The 19,849-nt window shown below is 36.6% G+C and overlaps 1 protein-coding gene across 1 annotated transcript in view; it reads left to right on the forward strand.

The window, feature by feature from the left end:
- The window catches only part of LOC132157264 (melanopsin-A), a 28,299-nt gene extending 8,825 nt beyond the window's left edge, over positions 1-19,474 (forward strand). The window contains exons 2-11 of the mRNA XM_059566518.1: positions 113-255; positions 995-1,128; positions 4,955-5,158; positions 6,982-7,153; positions 7,415-7,576; positions 7,958-8,065; positions 8,982-9,177; positions 9,281-9,451; positions 15,138-15,206; positions 18,387-19,474. Of these exons, the coding sequence (XP_059422501.1) occupies positions 113-255; positions 995-1,128; positions 4,955-5,158; positions 6,982-7,153; positions 7,415-7,576; positions 7,958-8,065; positions 8,982-9,177; positions 9,281-9,451; positions 15,138-15,206; positions 18,387-18,653 (1,626 nt within the window). The 3' untranslated portion in view covers positions 18,654-19,474. The remainder of the gene's footprint in view (positions 1-112; positions 256-994; positions 1,129-4,954; positions 5,159-6,981; positions 7,154-7,414; positions 7,577-7,957; positions 8,066-8,981; positions 9,178-9,280; positions 9,452-15,137; positions 15,207-18,386) is intronic.
- Positions 19,475-19,849: the final 375 nt, after the last annotated feature.

Raw genomic sequence — 19,849 nt, forward strand, 5'->3', positions numbered from 1 at the left:
AATGGTGTTTCTTAAACAGATTGCACACGCTTTGATGCAAAGGTCATTATAAAACAGCAAGTGCTGCTTTTCATCTGAACTATTAATTAATGTGCGCTCCTGTGTCTTCAAGGTTGCCATGGTGGAAGAATCGGTTTACCCTTTCCCAACAGTGGACGTGCCTGATCATGCTCATTACACTATTGGTGCTGTCATCCTTGCCGTTGGCATTACTGGCATGTTGGGCAACTTCCTGGTCATCTATGCATTCAGCAGGTGAGAAAATAAAAGGCTGTGGGGAAGTTGAACACTTAATATGAAAACCGTATGAAATTTTTATTGTTCATTATCAAAAGAAGCCAAACTGTAGGCCAGTGGATTGGTGCTTAGCATCATTAGACCTGTGCCACTTCTGTGTCACTAACTTTGAATTGACACATTTCTACAATAGATAGGTTCACTCTTTGAACTGGATAAGTCGGTGAGATTTTTGTCAGTTTGTGCTTGTCTTATTATGAATGTTTTGTGGAACTTTGACTCATCTTCTTTTGACTCTTTTTGACAGAAACACGTGACTGAGTGAGTCATCTGCTTAGCGGATTTGTTCAAAAATACTGATTCATTTAGGAATAAAACAATTTACTGTTTGAGTGAATCATGAATCAGTCACTTAACCAGTTCCTTCAAAATCACAGACTAATTCAGAAATAAATTGACTGAATTCATAAGTGAGTCATGCAATCATCTATTCAACCTATTTCTTCTAAAACCCTGATTTGTTTAGGATTAAATCAAGTGACTGATTGATGAGTGAGTCATCAATTGGTCACTCATTTGATTCAGTAAAAAACACTAGTTCAGGCAGGAACTAAACTATTGTGTGTTTGTTGTAGACACACTAATTGTTTCAGGTTTGTTTGAGGCATTTGTGTTTCACAGGGAGGCTGATATTCTCAAAGATGTTATATAAATTACTAAATGAACAGGGAAATTAACAACTGATTGTTGTGTGTAGGAGCCGGACCCTGAGGACACCTGCCAACTTGTTCATAATAAACCTTGCCATCACAGACTTCCTCATGTGTGTCACCCAGGCGCCCATCTTTTTCACCACCAGCATGCACAAGAGATGGATCTTTGGAGAAAAAGGTACAAAGAAACGTACATGTTTGGTTTCACTATATATATATATATATATAGGGCATATATGTAGTTTTTTTGTGAAGATTCTGCCCCTGTTGGTAAAATAGTTGTAGCAAAATGTGATTTAGTCAGTTTAAGAGCTCAAACACGACCAGTCAAATGTGCACACAGACACTGTCAAACAGATAGACTTATCTTTGCAGATAGATCATTAGTCAATGCATAGGCAGTGTCTGAAATAAAACATGCATGTACGTGATTTATTGTACTCTACTATACTTTTTTGTATTATAATGACCAGATTTAAATTTAAAGAACAAGATTAATCACTTCTAAGGTTGAATGGGTTCAAATGAGGGTGAGGTTGCCCTTGGCGACGGCCTTGGTCTCTCAGTGCTTACAATGATTCATCCCGATATTTCTTTATGCTTTTGTTGCTAAGAATGATGAATGTCTTTCTGTCCGGAAGTACATGAACCCTTTTCTAGTACAGTTGTTTCTTTTTCATTGGTTGTGAAATTGTAATATCTCTAAATTCCTCTCAAAAAACTACTTATCTAGGCTTTTCTTGTTGATTTTCAGCATTCGCTAGTCATTTTGTTCAGCAGTGAAATGCCAGTTTTATTAGATGATGGAAGACTTTATTTTCACTGAGGTGTTTTAAATGTCAGCTCCTATCAGGACTGAATCTTAATTGCTTTCATCAGCCTTGACTGGTGGTTGGTTTTATTGAACAACAATTTGCAGATATAAAACAAGTAAAAAAAGTAAAAAAAGCTGAAAACTACTAAAAATCAAGATATTTATCAAGATATCTCCTCCACCTACAACTGTCTTGAAAAATGTAGATATAAGAGAAAGTGTAATTAGGGATTCAAGTACCTGTTGCAATTGGTAAAGGTTCCATTTTTCGTGCTTTTTTTGAAGCTTTGATTGTGCTTATAGTGTGCAATATAACATGTGTTCAAGTTTCGCGTGTAAAAAAACACAGTATTTTTCACAGAATTAACTTATCTGTATACCGCTGTTTTCACTGTCATAAAAATGGGCTGATGACTTCCTTGTTCTATGAAGTCCCTCCTTCAGAAATACGTAACGAGTTCTGATTGTGCCAGCGGTTCCTGTGTTGTGATTCGACGGCAGCTGAGCGCATGCTGCCCTCCTGGAAACGCGATTGGGCTAGTTTTGAGAAGCAAGTGGGCAGGATTTGTTTTGAAAACCTGGCAATCCTGATCTGAATGCACGTGCTGGAGATGTACTTCTAATCACAGGAGCGCCTTTACTGACGAGATGAGCATGAAAATCGCATTCGATTTTTTGAAACTGTTAAACACACCAACTTAAATAATAAAATACAATTACTGGTTGTGGTCATAAACAACGCCTTCTCCAGACAAAGAGGGAGCTGCTCCATCTTTCAAGAATAATCTTGAACGCAACTCTTCCTCTTCTCCGTCGGAGCGCAACAAGACCACGCCACGTTTTTTGTGTATTCCTGTGGGCGGAGGTTAGTCCAAAAACTGTTTTAGTGACGTCATTACTGCAGGAAGTAGAGGGATGTAGTCCAAACGGGTCGTTCGTTGTAGGCGAATTCTGTTAAATAAAATATCTCGCTTGGCATTGAACTTTGAGCTTTAGAATTTTACAGATATTATTTAAACTCTAACAACAACATTACACACTAACTAAAGTTTAAAACATGGGATCACGAAGAACGGGACCTTTAAGATTTTCAAAGATCACCATTCTGATCTAAAAGTGATCAGTCAGACCAAACCATAAGAGACCTAAAACTTTGAGGGATGATAGTATCCACCCCATCTACAACGTCACCAAGGCTTGTCCCAGTGACTCTTGGGTTAGGATGAACAAAACGCATGTGACGGATTCAGTCACCACTCTGGCAACATTTTTGGCTATATTGGATAAAACAAAACAAAAAAAAAACATACATTTGTGAACTAGTCCTAGTTTTTTATTTATTTATTTTTCCCCGATCGGAATCAAACCAGTGTAGAAAAATGATCTGAAGTGTCAATATCAATATTTATCAAAAAAAGCCTTGAATTTTCGTCTCTCTCGCAAAGACTTTCGCAAAGAGACGGCAAAACATTTGAAAGAGGTGGGGCCACTTTTCTTAAAATGGCTATAACTTTTCAACTGAATGAGATATTTACTCCAAATCAACATGCATACTCAATCTGAGGTCACATGAGAAAAATCATGGCCACTCGGTGGTGCTATAACAGAACAAAAAATTTAAAGAAATTAATTGACTTTACCTATATATCCATCAGTCCGATTGTTAAAAAAAATAAAATTATATATATATTGATTCTTTCTCTGTAAAAAAGCTAATTTGTCATACCGGACAGCGAAAATCTATTTATTATGTAATTTCCACTCAAAGTAGTTTATTTAGCATATTGAAGGCATCTGCTTAATTGCCTTCCATTCAAACAGAATAGCCTCTGGTCTCCCTGTTGGGATCCTGACGTGCTGAAGCCTCCCTCCTGGAGGAGGAACTCTGACCCAGTTTCATTTGGTGGAAAGTGTTAAAAGATGTGATTCTTGCTTCTGTCAGCTCTGACTGCTCTTCAAAACAAGGCATAAATATGACCACCGTTAATTTCGATCGTGACAACTGTGTGCTTGATCCCCCTGAAAGCTTTCTAAATCAATCAGATACAAATCACAAAAATGCTCTTTCCCAGGATTAACCTGGAAGCATAATCTCCCTGACAAGGTGTGAGAAAATAGAGAAGACATCCTGATGTGTGAGAGGATTATCTTCAATAAAAGATGCCTCTGTTTTGTAATTATTAAAGTGCATCTAGTAAATGTGTTCTGAGAAAACAAGCACAAATGTGCATGAATCAGATTGAATGCATTTCCACTCATTCTGTTGTTTACATATGCCTTGACAGTGTAGAAGACAGAGTGTGTGTGGATGTTGAGGAGGTGCCAGACTGTGTGAGTTGAGTATAATGGGGTAAAATCATCTGTTTCTCGGCTCTCCGTTGGTTCCTCATCTGTTTGACCTGTTTTATTAATGACATGATGTATTATGTGAAATAGACTTTAGACAGACCCAAACTAGCTCTATTTTCTCTTGTGTGTGTTTTTTTGATGTAGGACAGTAGCTGGATATGCAAGGTTGAAAAAGTTCATGTAAACAGTGGTTCTCAATTAGGGAGTCCACTAGCGGGGCCTCAGCAGTACTCAATATTTCATCAGGTGGAAATTTGTTTAATGTAAATAAAATAATCTTTATCCCTTAAATCAAGCAGTGCAATAGGGGGAGACAAAAAGGTAAAGCACCACTGATTTAAAAAGAAATAAAATTCAAATAAGAATTTTGCCATTTTAAAAAAGTTCATTTGAATATACTTTCCAATTCTGTAGCAAAACACAGTATTGCACTGTAACACTAAGCGGTCAGTTAACCTAAGCATGTATACACACAAATATGTTTAGCAACAAATGGAGATGGATGGCACTAACCAGAAAGAAACAAACATTCATTGTAAGTTTTTTAAAGCAGATTATTTTAATGAACCGCTTCCACAGATGTCAGCCCTCAAATGGAGCCAGCGGCGGTCTGTGTTCCTGCCAGCCAAGTGTCTCCAGACCTAAAAGCTGCTCACACTGCCCCAACAAACAGCAGCAAATATTTTAAGAAGTTTCATGGATGTAGAATGGTTGGAAACATAAATGTTATTTTCACACTGACCCAACAAAACAGCTAGAACTGACCACAGAAATGTCAATTCTGTTAATAAGCTGCACTTGGTTACAGACTCACTTAATTCTGCTTCTCCTGTCTCTCCAGGTTGTGAGTTGTATGCATTCTGTGGGGCTTTGTTTGGCATCTGCTCCATGATCACTCTCATGGTGATCGCTGTGGATCGATATTTCGTGATCACGCGGCCTCTAGCCTCCATCGGGGTGTTGTCTCAGAAGAGAGCTCTGCTGATCCTTCTGATAGCTTGGGCTTATTCACTTGGCTGGAGCCTGCCACCCTTCTTTGGCTGGAGTAAGTGTAGCATATCTGTTGTTTTAACATTTTAAGCCTATGAAACTTTGGGAAATGTTTTAATTGAAAAGTGTTCTTATGCTTTTTTGTTTTTAATTAATGCCACATTGATATTTGTATCTAACAGGACTACAAGGGGCATTCATATATGATTAAATCTGGCCTGAAAGGATAGTTCACCCAAAAATGTGTATTATGTCATCATTTACTTACCCTTATGTTGTTCCAAAACTGTATGCCTTTCTTTCTTCTGTAGAACACAAAGAGGTTATTTTGAACAATGTTGGTAACTAAACAGTTTTGATGACCTTCGACCTCCATTGTATGGATAAAACCAAAAAACTTTAGTGTTTTAGTAGAGACATTTTGCTAAATATATATTTTTTATGTTCAACAGAAAAAAAAGATGTATAGGTTTTGAACCTGTAGATATTTGATAGGTATTTGAACCCACCATGAGAATGATCATGAGGGTGAATAAATGATGACAAAATTTTCATTTTGGGTAACTATCAATTAAAGTATGACATTATGTCCACTGCATGTGTTTTTATAGAAAGACACACAAATGTTGTTCCAACTAGTCAAACAACAAAGAATTTTAAAATAAACAGTGATGAAATGTTAAGGTTTCATAAAGTCCCAGCATGCACTGCATCATTAATGAATTATATGGTTAATGATTATTGTTTTGTTTTCTTGTTAGTTATTTGCTGTGTTGTGATGTAAAGAGCTCATCTTGTCATATTTGTTGATTGTCACTGTTCTGAATATCTGAATGCATCATGTTGCCTTGCACTTGAAGCTTTTCTCAACAATTCCTTTTTTACAGTGCAGGTTACATAGTAAGAGAAACAGGAAACAGGTAGGTGCTTATGAGCTGTATTCAGTATTCTCTTCCAATGCTCTTTGTACAAACATTAACATTATTAATACAGAATGAGGGAAAAAAGGACAATACTGCAAAACTAGGAAACAGTCGTTCTTTGTAAAAAGACAAAAAGTGACCCGATCTACACATCCATCAATAAAATGTATGTATACCACAGAATTCGATAACAAAATCAAACCAGATGTTATTTATATTAAGCCACATGTCAATATGTCATGTGATGTCTGTGCATTTGCAGCTGTTGAAGTGTGGTCCTGTGTTAATGGAGTTGAGTATACCTTTGATGCTCTTTTCACAGGATACATCAGTCTTTTGTAAGCTCAGGTCTTTTGGGACAAGCACACTGAGCATTCTGGGTCATCCATATGTGAGCACAAGAGCATGAGAGTTGTTAGCCAATGGCTTTACAAACAGTGCGCTGTTGGACTCTGATCTGTGTCGCATAAAGGTGGTCTCTGAGGACCGAGGCTTTCAGCTTAAGAGGGATAGACTGGTAAAGCCTGGTGCTTTTGGCTCTCCAGCACTTTCTGTCTCTGGTTTACAAGCAACCTTCTCTTCACACGAAGGCTGTCTGTGTCCTTTAACGGTTCTGACAGCTTATATCTTCCAACCTCAAACCTCAGAGAACTCATGATAGTGGCACATATGCATGAAAGCCAGACTGTGATTGGTGGCGATAAAAAATACTGTGATTATAGCATATTTCTTCAATATCCTAAGCTGTGTGTGCAATGGGTTGTATTTCACTGCGCTTGCCCAGCGGCCAGACAGCATTCATAAATCCTTTTTCTTTGTGAGCTTGTTCCAGTTTTCACAATATTTCTCCGGGTGTAAAAGGATTAGCTGCTGGCTATCCTTTACTTTTCTCCACACATTCTGTTATTTTATAGTTATTTTTCTGTCTGTCTGTCTGTCTGTCTCTGTTTTGCAGGTGCTTATGTTCCTGAAGGGCTGTTGACCTCTTGCACCTGGGATTATATGACCTTCACACCCTCTGTGCGAGCTTACACTATGCTCCTCTTCATCTTCGTCTTCTTCATTCCACTTATCGTCATCATCTATTGCTATTTCTTTATTTTCCGATCCATTCGCAGCACTAATGAGTGAGTTCTTCAATACAGTTCTAACAGAACAGTATTAATTAATTAGCACCAGCAGTGTTTCAAAACTCTTAAATGTATTCTGTTTTACAAATGTAAATTGTATTGGAGAAATGTCAGTGAAATGTAACACTGTTATTCTGCATTTTAATTAATCTTGAGGTGTGACCTATTGAAAATAGATAAGCTTTTGATGGCAGTAAACCAATATTAGAGAAACTGAATAATGTTGTTTAACTGTTGCTTTCTGTTTGTCTTTGGAAGAGCTGTGGGCAAAATTAATGGCGATAACAAGAGAGACTCAATTAAACAATTTCAACGGCTGAAAAATGAATGGAAGATGGCGAAAATTGCTCTTATTGTCATTCTCATGTATGTCATCTCCTGGTCTCCATATTCAACTGTGGCACTGACAGCTTTTGCTGGGTAAATGAATCCCAACCCTTCAACACAATATAATGTAAAATAAAATATACTTAGCCATTCAAAACTTTGGTGTCAGAAAGATTTTTTAGGAAAGTATTACTTTTATTCTGCAAAGACACATTAAATTGATCAAAAGTAATAGGAAAGACATTCAAATGTTACAAAAGTGTTCTACTTTGTAAATAAGTGCTTTTTCATTTAAGAATCCTGATAATATAATATAATATAATATAATGTGTAATTTTAGTGCTTACATTTTTTTTCTTTAATTTTTTTTTTCAATTTGCTATATAATGGCATACAGTTTAAAAAAAATAAAAATAATATATATATATATATATATATATAATAAATTCATTTATACACTTGCATTTTTTTCAGGTATTCTGATATGCTCACACCGTATATGAATTCAGTACCTGCTGTGATAGCCAAGGCTTCAGCAATCCACAATCCCATCATTTACGCCATCACACACCCCAAATACAGGTACTGTGGGAGTCTCATTGAGAATCGTTGATGTCAGTTCAATATATTTTTCAAACTAGGCTGGCTTAGCCAAAGTGGTAATGAAAAACATAAATGGCACTGTAAGTGGAAATGTTTGCCATTTTAATGGACAAACTCACTTTCCATTAATGCAGAACATGGGTCAGAGATTGGATTACCTGGTCTGGCCCCATTAGGACTAAACACCTGGGGCAAATTGTGATTGTTTTTAATGTTTTCTAGTGTCTAACACACTGAGCCATTCAATCGCAAATTGATCAGATACATGCATTGGTTGCTTCTGGGTTAAAGTGTAAAAATCCCATTTTGATTGATTTCATTAACCTGAATATCCATTTGACTATAAAGAATAATTAATCCTGCACAGAGCATCCTGATGGTGTGGTACCATGTCTAAGGCCTGCTGGGTAAAAAAGTCATTTTGATTTGATTTTCACCCACAACACTTAACCACATTTTCCTAAACACATTTTAGTCCCTATGCACTGAACATGTTTTCATGCATGCAATGACAAATGGTTCATTTCGATTTAGGCCTAAAGTGTATTAATATTATTTCAAATGTATATGAATTATGTAGCTAATTTGACGCTCTGAAGTTATTGCATAGATTCGGAAACTTATTTTGCCTAATACTATTTTTGTCTTTAAAACTGGTTTTACTACTACTTAATTAAAAACATATTTGTGTATTTATTTTAATTTGAGACTACACACAATGATTTTGACATTTCTGATAGCAATCAGTGTTATTTTAGTATTATTAGTATTATTTATTTTGATATTTTCATTACTGTTTGACTGAACAGGCTTGGATCATGCTCTATGTACAGTAAACATGAATCCACCATGTCTACAGTGTCTCATACCTGTATCTCATATGTGTCTTTGTCAGGTTGGCCATAGCGAAATACATCCCGTTTCTTCGTGTGCTGTTGTGCGTCCCCAAGCGTGACCTTCATTCACTCCACAGCAGCTTTATGTCCACACGTCGTTCCACCGTCACAAGCCAGTCCTCTGATATGTCCGGACAGTTTCGCAGAACCAGCACCGGCAAGTCCCGGCTCTCCTCAGCCTCTGACAGCGAATCTGTGAGTGTGTGAGCCTGATGGATCTTTAGATTTGATGATTAGTCCTCTCAAGGGCAGATGTGGTTGTAATGGATGTATTTAATGACCTGTTTCTACTCTTCAGGGCTGGACAGATACTGAGGCCGATCTCTCGAGCATAAGCTCCAGGCCTGCCAGCCGACAGGTGTCTTGTGACATCAGCAAAGACACTGCAGAGATCCCTGACTTCAAACATTGTAACTCATCCAGCTTCAAATCAAAGCTCAAAAGCCGTGACTCGGGCATCTTTGAAAAGGTGACCTCACAGGCTGAATGTATTACATATGTTGCAAGTATCAAAGGGTTGTAGCCTGTCTTACAAAAATGTGTTCATGCAGAATTGCTAATCATGTCATCCTCTGTTTATCCTCGTGTTACTCTGTTCAAGCATGGGCATAGCTTGACATTTGACTTAGTCAGTCAATTGGGTCAGTCACATTTTTAAACACATTTGAGCTTTCTTATAGTAAACCTACAAATTCACACTCAGTGTACCGTATTCAAGTGAATCTGTCAAGGTTATCAGATACTTTGCACTATATCTGTTTTTACCACACTAAACCGATAACATTTGTCAACAGAATCTCAAATTAGTCTTGTATTATAGTTTTTCTCGATTGCTAAAACACTATAACCAGGCTTTCGAACTAAAATGTAAAAACCGTAACGCAAGTTTTATATAAACAACTAGAAACACTATTCCCCTGCTTTAACACATGAGTCAGATTTGGTGAACTGTTATTGTGAAACTCTACACACATTTAGAAAGCACAAGCATTCATTACTGCACAGTTTGAGCTCAAGTAGCACACAATTACCCAAGTGGAAGCACTAGGAGCCAAAATTTATCACACACCAGTCAGAACCTTCGATGACTAAAGGGGCAAAGTCAGCTTGCAGTTTTTCTCAGTGGCTTTGGTGCATTTCTCGAATCAGAAATTAAATTCTCAAAACTACTTTTTCAATCAGTTCAAAAAGTTTTGATTTTTCAATTAAGTTGCGATTGCTTATTCATGCAACTGATTATGTACATTTGTCTGTGGTGTCCTACATTATCAGTTGCTATTGTCATGATGCTCAAAATGTATTACATAGTTCTGTGAAATAGCTCAAAGGTACATCTCATGAACCTACAATTGGAAAGCATATATAGACAGAGGACAACACAACACAACACAACACAGTTCAGACCACTAGTAAAAGTGTCACTGTAAATCATATCCAGTTTTTTTCAATCAATACAGTAATGTATACATTTGTATTTTTGAAATTGATATACTGTATGACATACATTAGAAGTGCAGCCTTCTTCATTTCAGTACTGTAACTGTCATCTAAAATGATGCCATAGTATACATCAGGTTATACAGTTTTTCTCGATTGCTAAAACACTTTAACCAGGCTTTTGAACTAAAATAAATGCCATTTTTGACAAAGAACACCAATTTTTCTGAACTATAAACGCTATTCCCCTGCTTTAACACATGAGTCAGATTTAGTGAACTGTTACTGCAAAACTCTACACACAAATCCCTACATTTCTCAGTGCTTACACCATATGGTCATTTAGAAAGCACTAGCATTCAATATTGTTCACTCGAGTCTGCACAGTTTAAACTCAGTTAGCACACACTTACCTAAGTGGAAACACTAGGAGTCAAAATTGATCACACACAAATCAGAATCTTCAACAGACAGATCAAAGAGCCCCAGTCAGTTCATTCAGTTTTGGAACAATGGATCCAGAGAGACGTGATTGAAAAGGTCAAGGACACCAGAGAGAAGGAGGAGGAAAAGGAAGAGGAGGAGGGTGAGGATGAGGGGCAAGGAGACAAGGAGTCTCAGATTAAATTTGTGCCACTAGTTGACCATGTCCTTGTCCATGGTATTACTATGAGGGAGGCTGGGAAATGAATCCAGCCGAACTTGAGTTGCTTCACAGTCGCCTCGATCTTAAGAACCTTCAGGGAGGAAAACATGTAGGTATACCTTAGTGTACCCTACTGTAACTTTTGAGAGCTGTACTCTGTTACAACACATGCATCAAATTGCCTTACGTACATATAGAGTTTCTGTCTGCTTCTATTTTGTGTTACAGTTACAGTAATCAGTACTATTTTTGTAGTACACAGAGACGATGGACTGGAAGAAGCCTGACTAGACATTACTGTTGATGTGTGATGGGTGGATCAGTCGTGCGAGAGGATTTTACCCCTGCTGCCTGGCTAGGGCCAGTACAGCCTGTGATGTCTGTCCCAGACCAAAGATGTGATGCTGGGGCAGAATTTCTTGTTGTTGTTGTTTGGTGTATTGTACTGTACAGTACATTACAGTTTTTCTCGATTGTTTACACACATTTTCTGGTACTTGAGACACAATGACCACAACATGTAACTCATTCACCAACCCCCTGAGCCAATTCTGCTAAACTACAAGCACAATTCCTGCTTTACACTCAAACTGCAGTTCTAAAACACACTTTTTCAAAACACTACACACAATTCTCTGCTTTAGGCACAATTTTCATGCTAAAAATTTCTTGTTTTCACAAGGAACACTCTGCCATTCAGATATGCCCACTGACTCATCACATGGGCAAACACCCGTCACACAGTTTTACAATTAGCAATCAGAGCTTTAGCATAAAAGGGCAACAGGTGAGCTCTTCAATGGAACAATGGATGCCAACATTGGAAACAGAGGCAGAGCCAGAGGAGTGAGAGTAGGAGGAGGAGGAGGAAGAGGAGTAGGAGGAGGAGGAGGAGGAGGAAGAGGAGTAGGAGGAGGAGTAGGAGGAGGAGGAGGAAGAGGAGTAGGAGGAGGAGGAGGAGGAGGAGGAGGAGTAGGAGGAGGAGGAGGAGGAGGAGGAGGAGGAGGACGGGGACGGGGACGAGGACGGGGACGGGGACGGGGACGAGGATGAGGACGAGGAAGGCCAAGGAACGTAATCTCTGATGAGATCCGAGCCACTTTAGTTGATCATGTGGTCAACCATGGTCTAACAATGAGGGAGGCTGGGCAAAGAGTACAGCCAAATTTGAGCAGGTACACTGTGGCATCCATCATCCGGACTTTCCGAAATGAGAATAGGTAAGAAATCTACTCTCACTAAAAAATTGCAGTACTACATATAAATACAGTATTCAATGAGTACAGTAGTACAGTATTGCCTGTGGACTTTTCTGTAGGACTGTAAAAATGCTGTAAAGTATGCTTCATGTATATAGGAAATGTATACCTACTTTGTATTTACACTATTTTACTATGTATTTGTTTGGCAGAACTGAAAGATTACCAACACAAGGCGGTCGGGAACGTGTTCTGTCTCCTGAACAGGAAACTCAAATCATTAACATGGTCCTAGAAAACAATGCCATAACATTACGGCAAATACAAAGAAAGATAATAGAAAACAAAATATTGATAGGGTAAGCTTATCAACACTGGACCGTGTCTTGCGCAGAAATCATCTCAGGATGAAGCAGGTCTACAGGGTGCCATTTGAACGCAATTCAGAAAGAGTCAAAGAATTGCAACATAACTATGTGCAAGTGAGTCCCACAATTGATGCATACTCTCAACACTGTATACATTACTGTAAATTATACATATTTCAATATTGTAATCATAATGATTGAGCTTCACAATAGTGACCACTCCATGTCTATTTCTGATATTGTCATGTGTGTTTCAGAGAGTCCTTGAGCTAGAGGTGGCTGCAGTGGAGCACCAGTTCATCTTCATTGATGAGGTTGGGTTCAACCTCACAAAAAGACGAAAGAGGGGAAGGAATATAATCAGCCAGCGTGCCATTGTTGAAGTCCCTGGCCAGCGTGGAGGGAACATCACAATGTGTGCAGCGATTACCCATCACGGCGTCATCTATCACCATGCTACCCTTGGCCCCTACAACACCACCCATCTGATCACATTCCTGGACACCCTACACAACACACTCATTCCACCAGATCAGGTAGATGGCCCAGAGCAGCTCAGGTACGTTGTCATTTGGGACAACGTAAGTTTCCACAGGGCTGCTCTGGTTCGTAACTGGTTCACTGCCCACCCACGCTTTTTAGTTGTTTATCTCCCTCCATATTCTCCATTCCTCAATCCTATTGAGGAATTTTTTTCTGCCTGGAGATGGAAAGTGTATGACCGAAATCCTCAAACACGTATACCTCTTCTCCAAGCTATGGAGGACGCATGTGGAGATATAGCAGCTGATGCTTTTCATGGCTGGAATCGCCATGCTAGGCGATATTTCCCCCGCTGCTTGGCCAGGGAAAACATTGCTTGTGATGTGGATGAGGTGCTGTGGCCAGACCGCAACAGAAGAGAGGATGCAGCATAGTGTTTTTTTGTACAGTATTACTGTAACTGTATACAGTAAATTCTTCTGTTGTTTTGTATGTAGACCACTGTATGTCCTACTTTGTGTTGGTTGGGATGTACACTGTGTACATTGTTTTTGTGGGAAAAATTAAATATATTCGTTACCGTGTATTTGTGTGTTCTGTAAAAACAATATTCTCAAATATTTTACAACACACTTATGTATGTACTGTCTGTAGTAAGTGTAACACTGATTATGATGAATGGAGAATAAGTGTTTTCCATTCATCATAGTGTTTTACACTGAGCACATCAGTGTTCAAATGGTTCTTATAAATGTCTATTCATATGATGGTTTGTGTGTGTCATTTGAAAACAAAATACCATTTTGAGAAGAAATAACATTGTTTTGAATGTAAAGTTTCATTTTGCAGGAGCATTGAGGGGTTTTGCCCATTGTGTGTGTGTTTTTGGATGTGTGTGTAGAGTTTTGAGAATATGAGGCATGCTTTCAGAAAATGTGTGTAAACAATCGAGAAAAACTGTAATGAATAGAAAATGTGCAAATGTATACACGTGTTCATCATGTGAAAAGTTCCTTGAGGGGGAGAACCACAACTTACGCAACGCAACTTATTAGTGGGTTTTGTAGTATTATTCTGAATTTATCTCATCAGTGTGTAAAACTGTGTTGAAGTGTGTGTGTTTTTCTGAGAGCAAAGTTTGGTTTTTCCGCAAGAGTGAGTGGTTTTGAGTGGAGAGCCTCATTTTTACCTGAAAATAGGATGTTTGGGGAATTGGGTGAGAAGTTATGGATTTGTGTTTACTGTTTTGAGAATACAAGGCATAGTTTCAAGAAATGTGTTTAAGCAATCGAGAAAAACTGTAAGTGAATCAAGGAGTGTGTTATACTCAAACACTGCTTTAAAACAAACATCTGTTGGGCATGAATTAAGTATTATAGTATTAAGTATAAAATGAATGTACAATGACAGGGACACAAACGGAAAATAGACAATGAATCAGTTTATGTTCTAAAATCTATGTTTAGGTTTTGTTGTGGGTAAAAAAAAAAAAAAAAAACCTTTGTAGGTAAATGGTCCTCATCTGACATAAATGTAGATCCCTGAGTTGCGCACCTTTATGAGATTGTTTGTGTCCTGATCAAACGCAACATGAATATAAAAAACTTACAAAACGCCTCAAACTAAGTCTCTAATGCTCACCATGGCTTAATGTGTTTGATTAAGGGTGAAAACAGTAATTTGGTTAAATATTATTACAATTAAAATAACTTTTGTTATATATTTTAAAATTGTATTTATTCCTAAGATGTTATATGGCTCTTTAGAAATCATTTTGGTACTTTGATCCTCAAGCTAAATTTTTTATGCTTAATATTTTTGGAGAAACATTTATTTTCAGGATTCTTTGATGAATAGAGAGTTCAAAAGAACAGCATTTATTTGGAATAGGAATGTTGTGTAACATTATAAATGTCTCAATTTAACATTTACTTGCTGAATAGAATTATTGCTTTCTTTAAAAAACCCTTTCTGACCCTAGTCTTTTTGACTAATATCCTGACTCTCTCATTTCTGACCCAGAGTTCCTCTGATGTGGAAGATGTGTCTGTGGTAGGACTCGTTCAGCAGGACCGTACCAACCCTTTAGCTGTGAGTCTTTTTAAGTTCAGTATAAACCAATCAAGCTTTTGCAGGATCCTGTACATGGCATGGTTTGTAAAATCTGCTGACGTCAGGAACGTTTTATTCTGGTGCGACTGGCAGAACAACTCCTCCAGGCAATCAGATTTGTACATGAAAAATCTGAAAGCATATTCAACTTGCTAGTATGCTGTTTGATGAATCAGTGTGTTGTTAAAAAAACAAAGCAATAAGCCCCAAGAAGCTGTGGTTTACGTGAATTTATTACAGCCAAGGGGTGTTGTTAGGCACGACACAAAGTGGCTTTATTCAAAATGCGTAGTAAGGTTACACAGAATAAAACAGAGCAAAGAAAGTGTAATGATATTAATAAAAAAATAATTCTTCCACCAAACAATGTAGTTTCTCAGAAGCAGTTGTGGTTCCACAAAGTGGTTGCTGAGCAACACACAGAAGTAAACAAAGGTGGATGTTTGTTGTGTAATTTACAACAGCTTTGAACGTGGCTCAACCAATCAGAATCAAGGACCAGAACTCTCCGTTTTACATTACATTTATATTTAGTCATTTAGCTGACGATTTTATCCAAAGCGACAATGGAAGCAATCAAAAACAACAAAAGAGCAATGATATATAAGTGCTATAACAAGTCTCATTTAGCTTAAATACTGTACACATAGCGAGGGCTTTAAAATAATAAATAAAAAGAAAACAGATAGAATAGAGCAAGCTAGTGTTAGAAGTCTTTTTTAATAATTTTATAATAAATAAAAAAAAAAGATTGGAAAGGTAGTTTTATAAATTAAAATAAGTAGTTACTGAATTTGAATTCTGATTGCAGAAGAAAATCATGTAACAAAATTGCTGTTCCATTTTTCCAGTGAATGCCCTTTTCTGCTGAAGAAATATGTGCTTTTGAAAAGAATAATCCTAATCATGACAAAACAAGCTGAAAATAATTATAAAATTTATAAAAATAAATTAGTAAGTATTATAAGATTTAGTAAAAAGGACAATTACCATACATTATTGAACAAGTATAAGAGTAATACTAAAAAAACATGGGAAGTACTTAATAGTATAATTAAAACGAATAGAGGAAAAGTAGATTACCCAAATTATTTTGTAAATGATGACTCAGGAATTATAAATAAAGTGAATGACATTGTCAATACATTTAATGAGTATTTTGTAAATGTTGGTTATAAGTTAGCACAAGAGATTGTGGAGCAGAGAAATGAGGAAAGGCCAGATGAAGTGATATCCCTAGTAATATCCATTCAATATTTATTAGGAACTCATGAAATGGAAATACTTGATATTGTTAATAATTGTAAGAATAAAAAATCTACTGATTGTAATGATATCGACATGTCATTATTAAAAAATATCATAGAATATATAGTAAAACCATTTACATATATTTGTAATCAATAATTTTTAACAGGTATATTTCCAAATAATATGAAAATAGCTAAAATTATTCCTATCTTTAAAAGCGGTGATAGACATCTTTCTTCCAATTACAGACCAATTTCTCTGCTTTCCCAGTTCTCTAAAATTTTGGAGAAACTATTTGTGCGTAGGCTAGACAACTTCATAGACAAACATAAACTATTGAGTGAACATCAGTATGGCTTTAGAGCAAATAGGTCAACTTCAATGGCAGTGATGGAAATGGTAGAAGAGATTTCCACTTCAATGGATAATAATGAATATACTGTGGGGGTGTTCCTGGATTTAAAAAAAGCTTTTGACACTATTGATCATGCTCTATTAATGAGGAAACTGGAAAGATATGGTATAAGAGGCAAAGCCTATTTTTGGTTAAAAAGTTACCTTGATGACAGATATCAATTTGTCCAAATAAATGATGTTAGATCAGATTTAATGAAAGTTACTTGTGGTGTTCCACAGGGCTCGGTGTTAGGCCCCATAATGTTTGTACTGTACATAAATGATATTTGTGAAGTGTCAAAAATATTAAAAATGGTTTTGTTTGCTGATGACACTAATTTATATTGTTCAGGGAAAAATTTGGAACAGCTTCTGAATACAGTGGAAATTGAATTGATGATCTTAAAAAAATGGTTTGATGATAATAGATTGTCATTGAATTTAAGTAAAACAAAGTTCATAATATTTGGTAATCGAAAGAGTTTTAATAAAGTTAAAATTGGGATTAACACTGAGGAAATAGATAGAGTATATGAAAATAAATTTCTAGGTGTTATAATAGATCATAAATTATGTTGGAAACCACATATTAATCATGTAAAAAGAAAAATGTCACAATCCATTGCAATATTACATAAAACTAAACATATTCTGAATGAAAATTCATTATATATTTTGTATTGTGCGCTCATAGTTCCATACATGATCTATTGTGTGGAGGTTTGGGGACATGCATATAAAACCAATATAAATCCAATATATGTTACAAAAAAGAGCAATAAGGATTATAAAACATGTTGACTATCACGAGCCAACTAATCAATTGTTTAGTAATGTAAATGCTTTAAAATTTTTTGATTTAGTAAATTTCTATACTGTACGCACAATGTATAAAGTCTATAATAATTTGCTTCCAAACTGTATCCAGAGGCTGTTTGAAATAAGAGAAAGTCAGTATGGAATAAGAGGAATGCATATGTTTAAAAAAATAAGGGTAAGAACTAATACAAAAAATAGATGCAATGTTTAAAAACAAGGTGGTTAATAATTATTTAATTTAACGGGTATTAAAAAGTTATTTTCCTTCCTTCTTTTTTTTTTTTCTTTTTTCTTTATATAATTTGTATATGTATGTGTGTCTTGTATTAATCACTACTAGTAAAAAGTGCCGCTCATTTGATTGATAATTATGTACAAAGGGTAGGCGTAATAAGCAGAGGCTTCAGCCTACACCTTTTTGGTTATTATGTATAACTTCATTTATTTTTGTATGATTGATTGTCAGTGAGGACCTGTGAAAAAAGTCTGTGTCTGAAGTCTGAGTCTGAGTCTGTGAAAAAAAAAAAAATCTTTCATACATGAATGCCTATTCATTAAACCAAGAGTTCTGCCATCAGTGTTTTGTTACAGAAGTCAACTTGTTTATTATAATTCTGATTTAATTAACAATAAAGGCTGATCATTGGCAATAGGTAGATTTAATCTCTCGAAACCTTCCTGTGCTGTTTGCAGGCTGGTGGCGGTACAGACGTGCCAGTTTCAAGAGGTGCGATTGGTCGGATTCCCAGTGTTGTCATCACCTCTAAGTCGAGCACGTTCCTGCCCTCAGTACGGCCGAGCTACAGAAGCAGCCGCTCAAGTGTGTCCAGTGCTGGGGCAAACCCACCCAGGACAGACTCTCGTGGAGGAGCCCAGCAGGGGGCAGTGCATCTCTCCACTGCGGCTGACACCACTGAGTCCACTCACTTATTAGACAACCCTCGCCCTCAGTATCTCTAGAGCTTACACCTCTTCTTACCTTCAAGCTTTGTGTTGAGGTTTAGTGTTTTTGTGAGTTATCCTGTTCTGTGGTTTACAGTTGAAGTAAGGGAAACTGAAGACAAACCCTGAGAGATGAATCAGTGCTCTGTATCACAGAATGTAAAATATGAAAGTCATACATTGATGTCTTTTACACATGTAATTCATTTTCATGATGACCTCAACTGTTACGCAATATCCAGCATCTTTGTTTCCCTTTATTTTAAGGAAGCATTTAACAGACAGTGCTTTGAATCAGGCAAAGTTACCGCTCAGTCCATGGAGACTTGGATGGATGGAGAGAAAAGAGCATCTCAGATTATTTTAGGCTGTCATTAATGTCTAATGGCATATACAGGTAATATTATCTTACTTAGGGAGTTCTTTGTGTTTGCTTTAGTATTAAGCTTTAAGTTTCTTGAACATTAGAAATTTAATTTTGACCTTTTTGATGATGTCATTTCATCTGATAAGACTCTACCTGAATTTTTTGCTTGACAGGATAATCTTAAAACTGTGGTGTGTGAGTTCTGCTCATGAGACTGAAATGCTTGCTTCCACAGAACCTTAAATGTATGCAATATGAAGCCATATTACAACTTAGAATCCTGTTTTATCTGTTTAGTGATATTGGGGTTTTACGTTGGAATTAACTTGCATTTTCATCCAAAATGCCAATAGTGTAGTTTTAAGATAGGAAGTCTGTGTAATTATGCTCCTGACATCAGATTTTTGAAAGCATTAGAATCATTTTTGGTTTTGACATTTTTACATTTATTCGTCTTTTTAGTTTCTTTTTAATTTTTTTCTTTTTGTTTTAGTTTTTATGTAAGTTGTAAATGTTTTGTTGTTGTTGTTGTTGTTTTTTTAATTCTTTTAAAATTACTAAAGGCCTCTGAAAGTAACAGTTGTGCAACAGAACCCTAAGAGCTTCAGCTTTAAAATTGTGGAATTGTATTTGTTATCAGTTTGCAAATATGGGCTATATATAACCTTAGTGAATATAGAAACAGCTCCTCAATTCACCTTAAAGCATATGTTTATCATCTGTTTAACTAATGTAATCTAGTGATTGGAGGGATAAAAAGATTTTTGTATTGCTTTGGAAATAAATTGCATATTAAACAGCACAAGCCACAGAATGCATATGACTGAAGCAGGGACACATCATTATC

Source organism: Carassius carassius, chromosome 14, assembly GCF_963082965.1.
Source record: "Carassius carassius chromosome 14, fCarCar2.1, whole genome shotgun sequence".
Taxonomy (NCBI): Eukaryota; Metazoa; Chordata; class Actinopteri; order Cypriniformes; family Cyprinidae; genus Carassius; species Carassius carassius.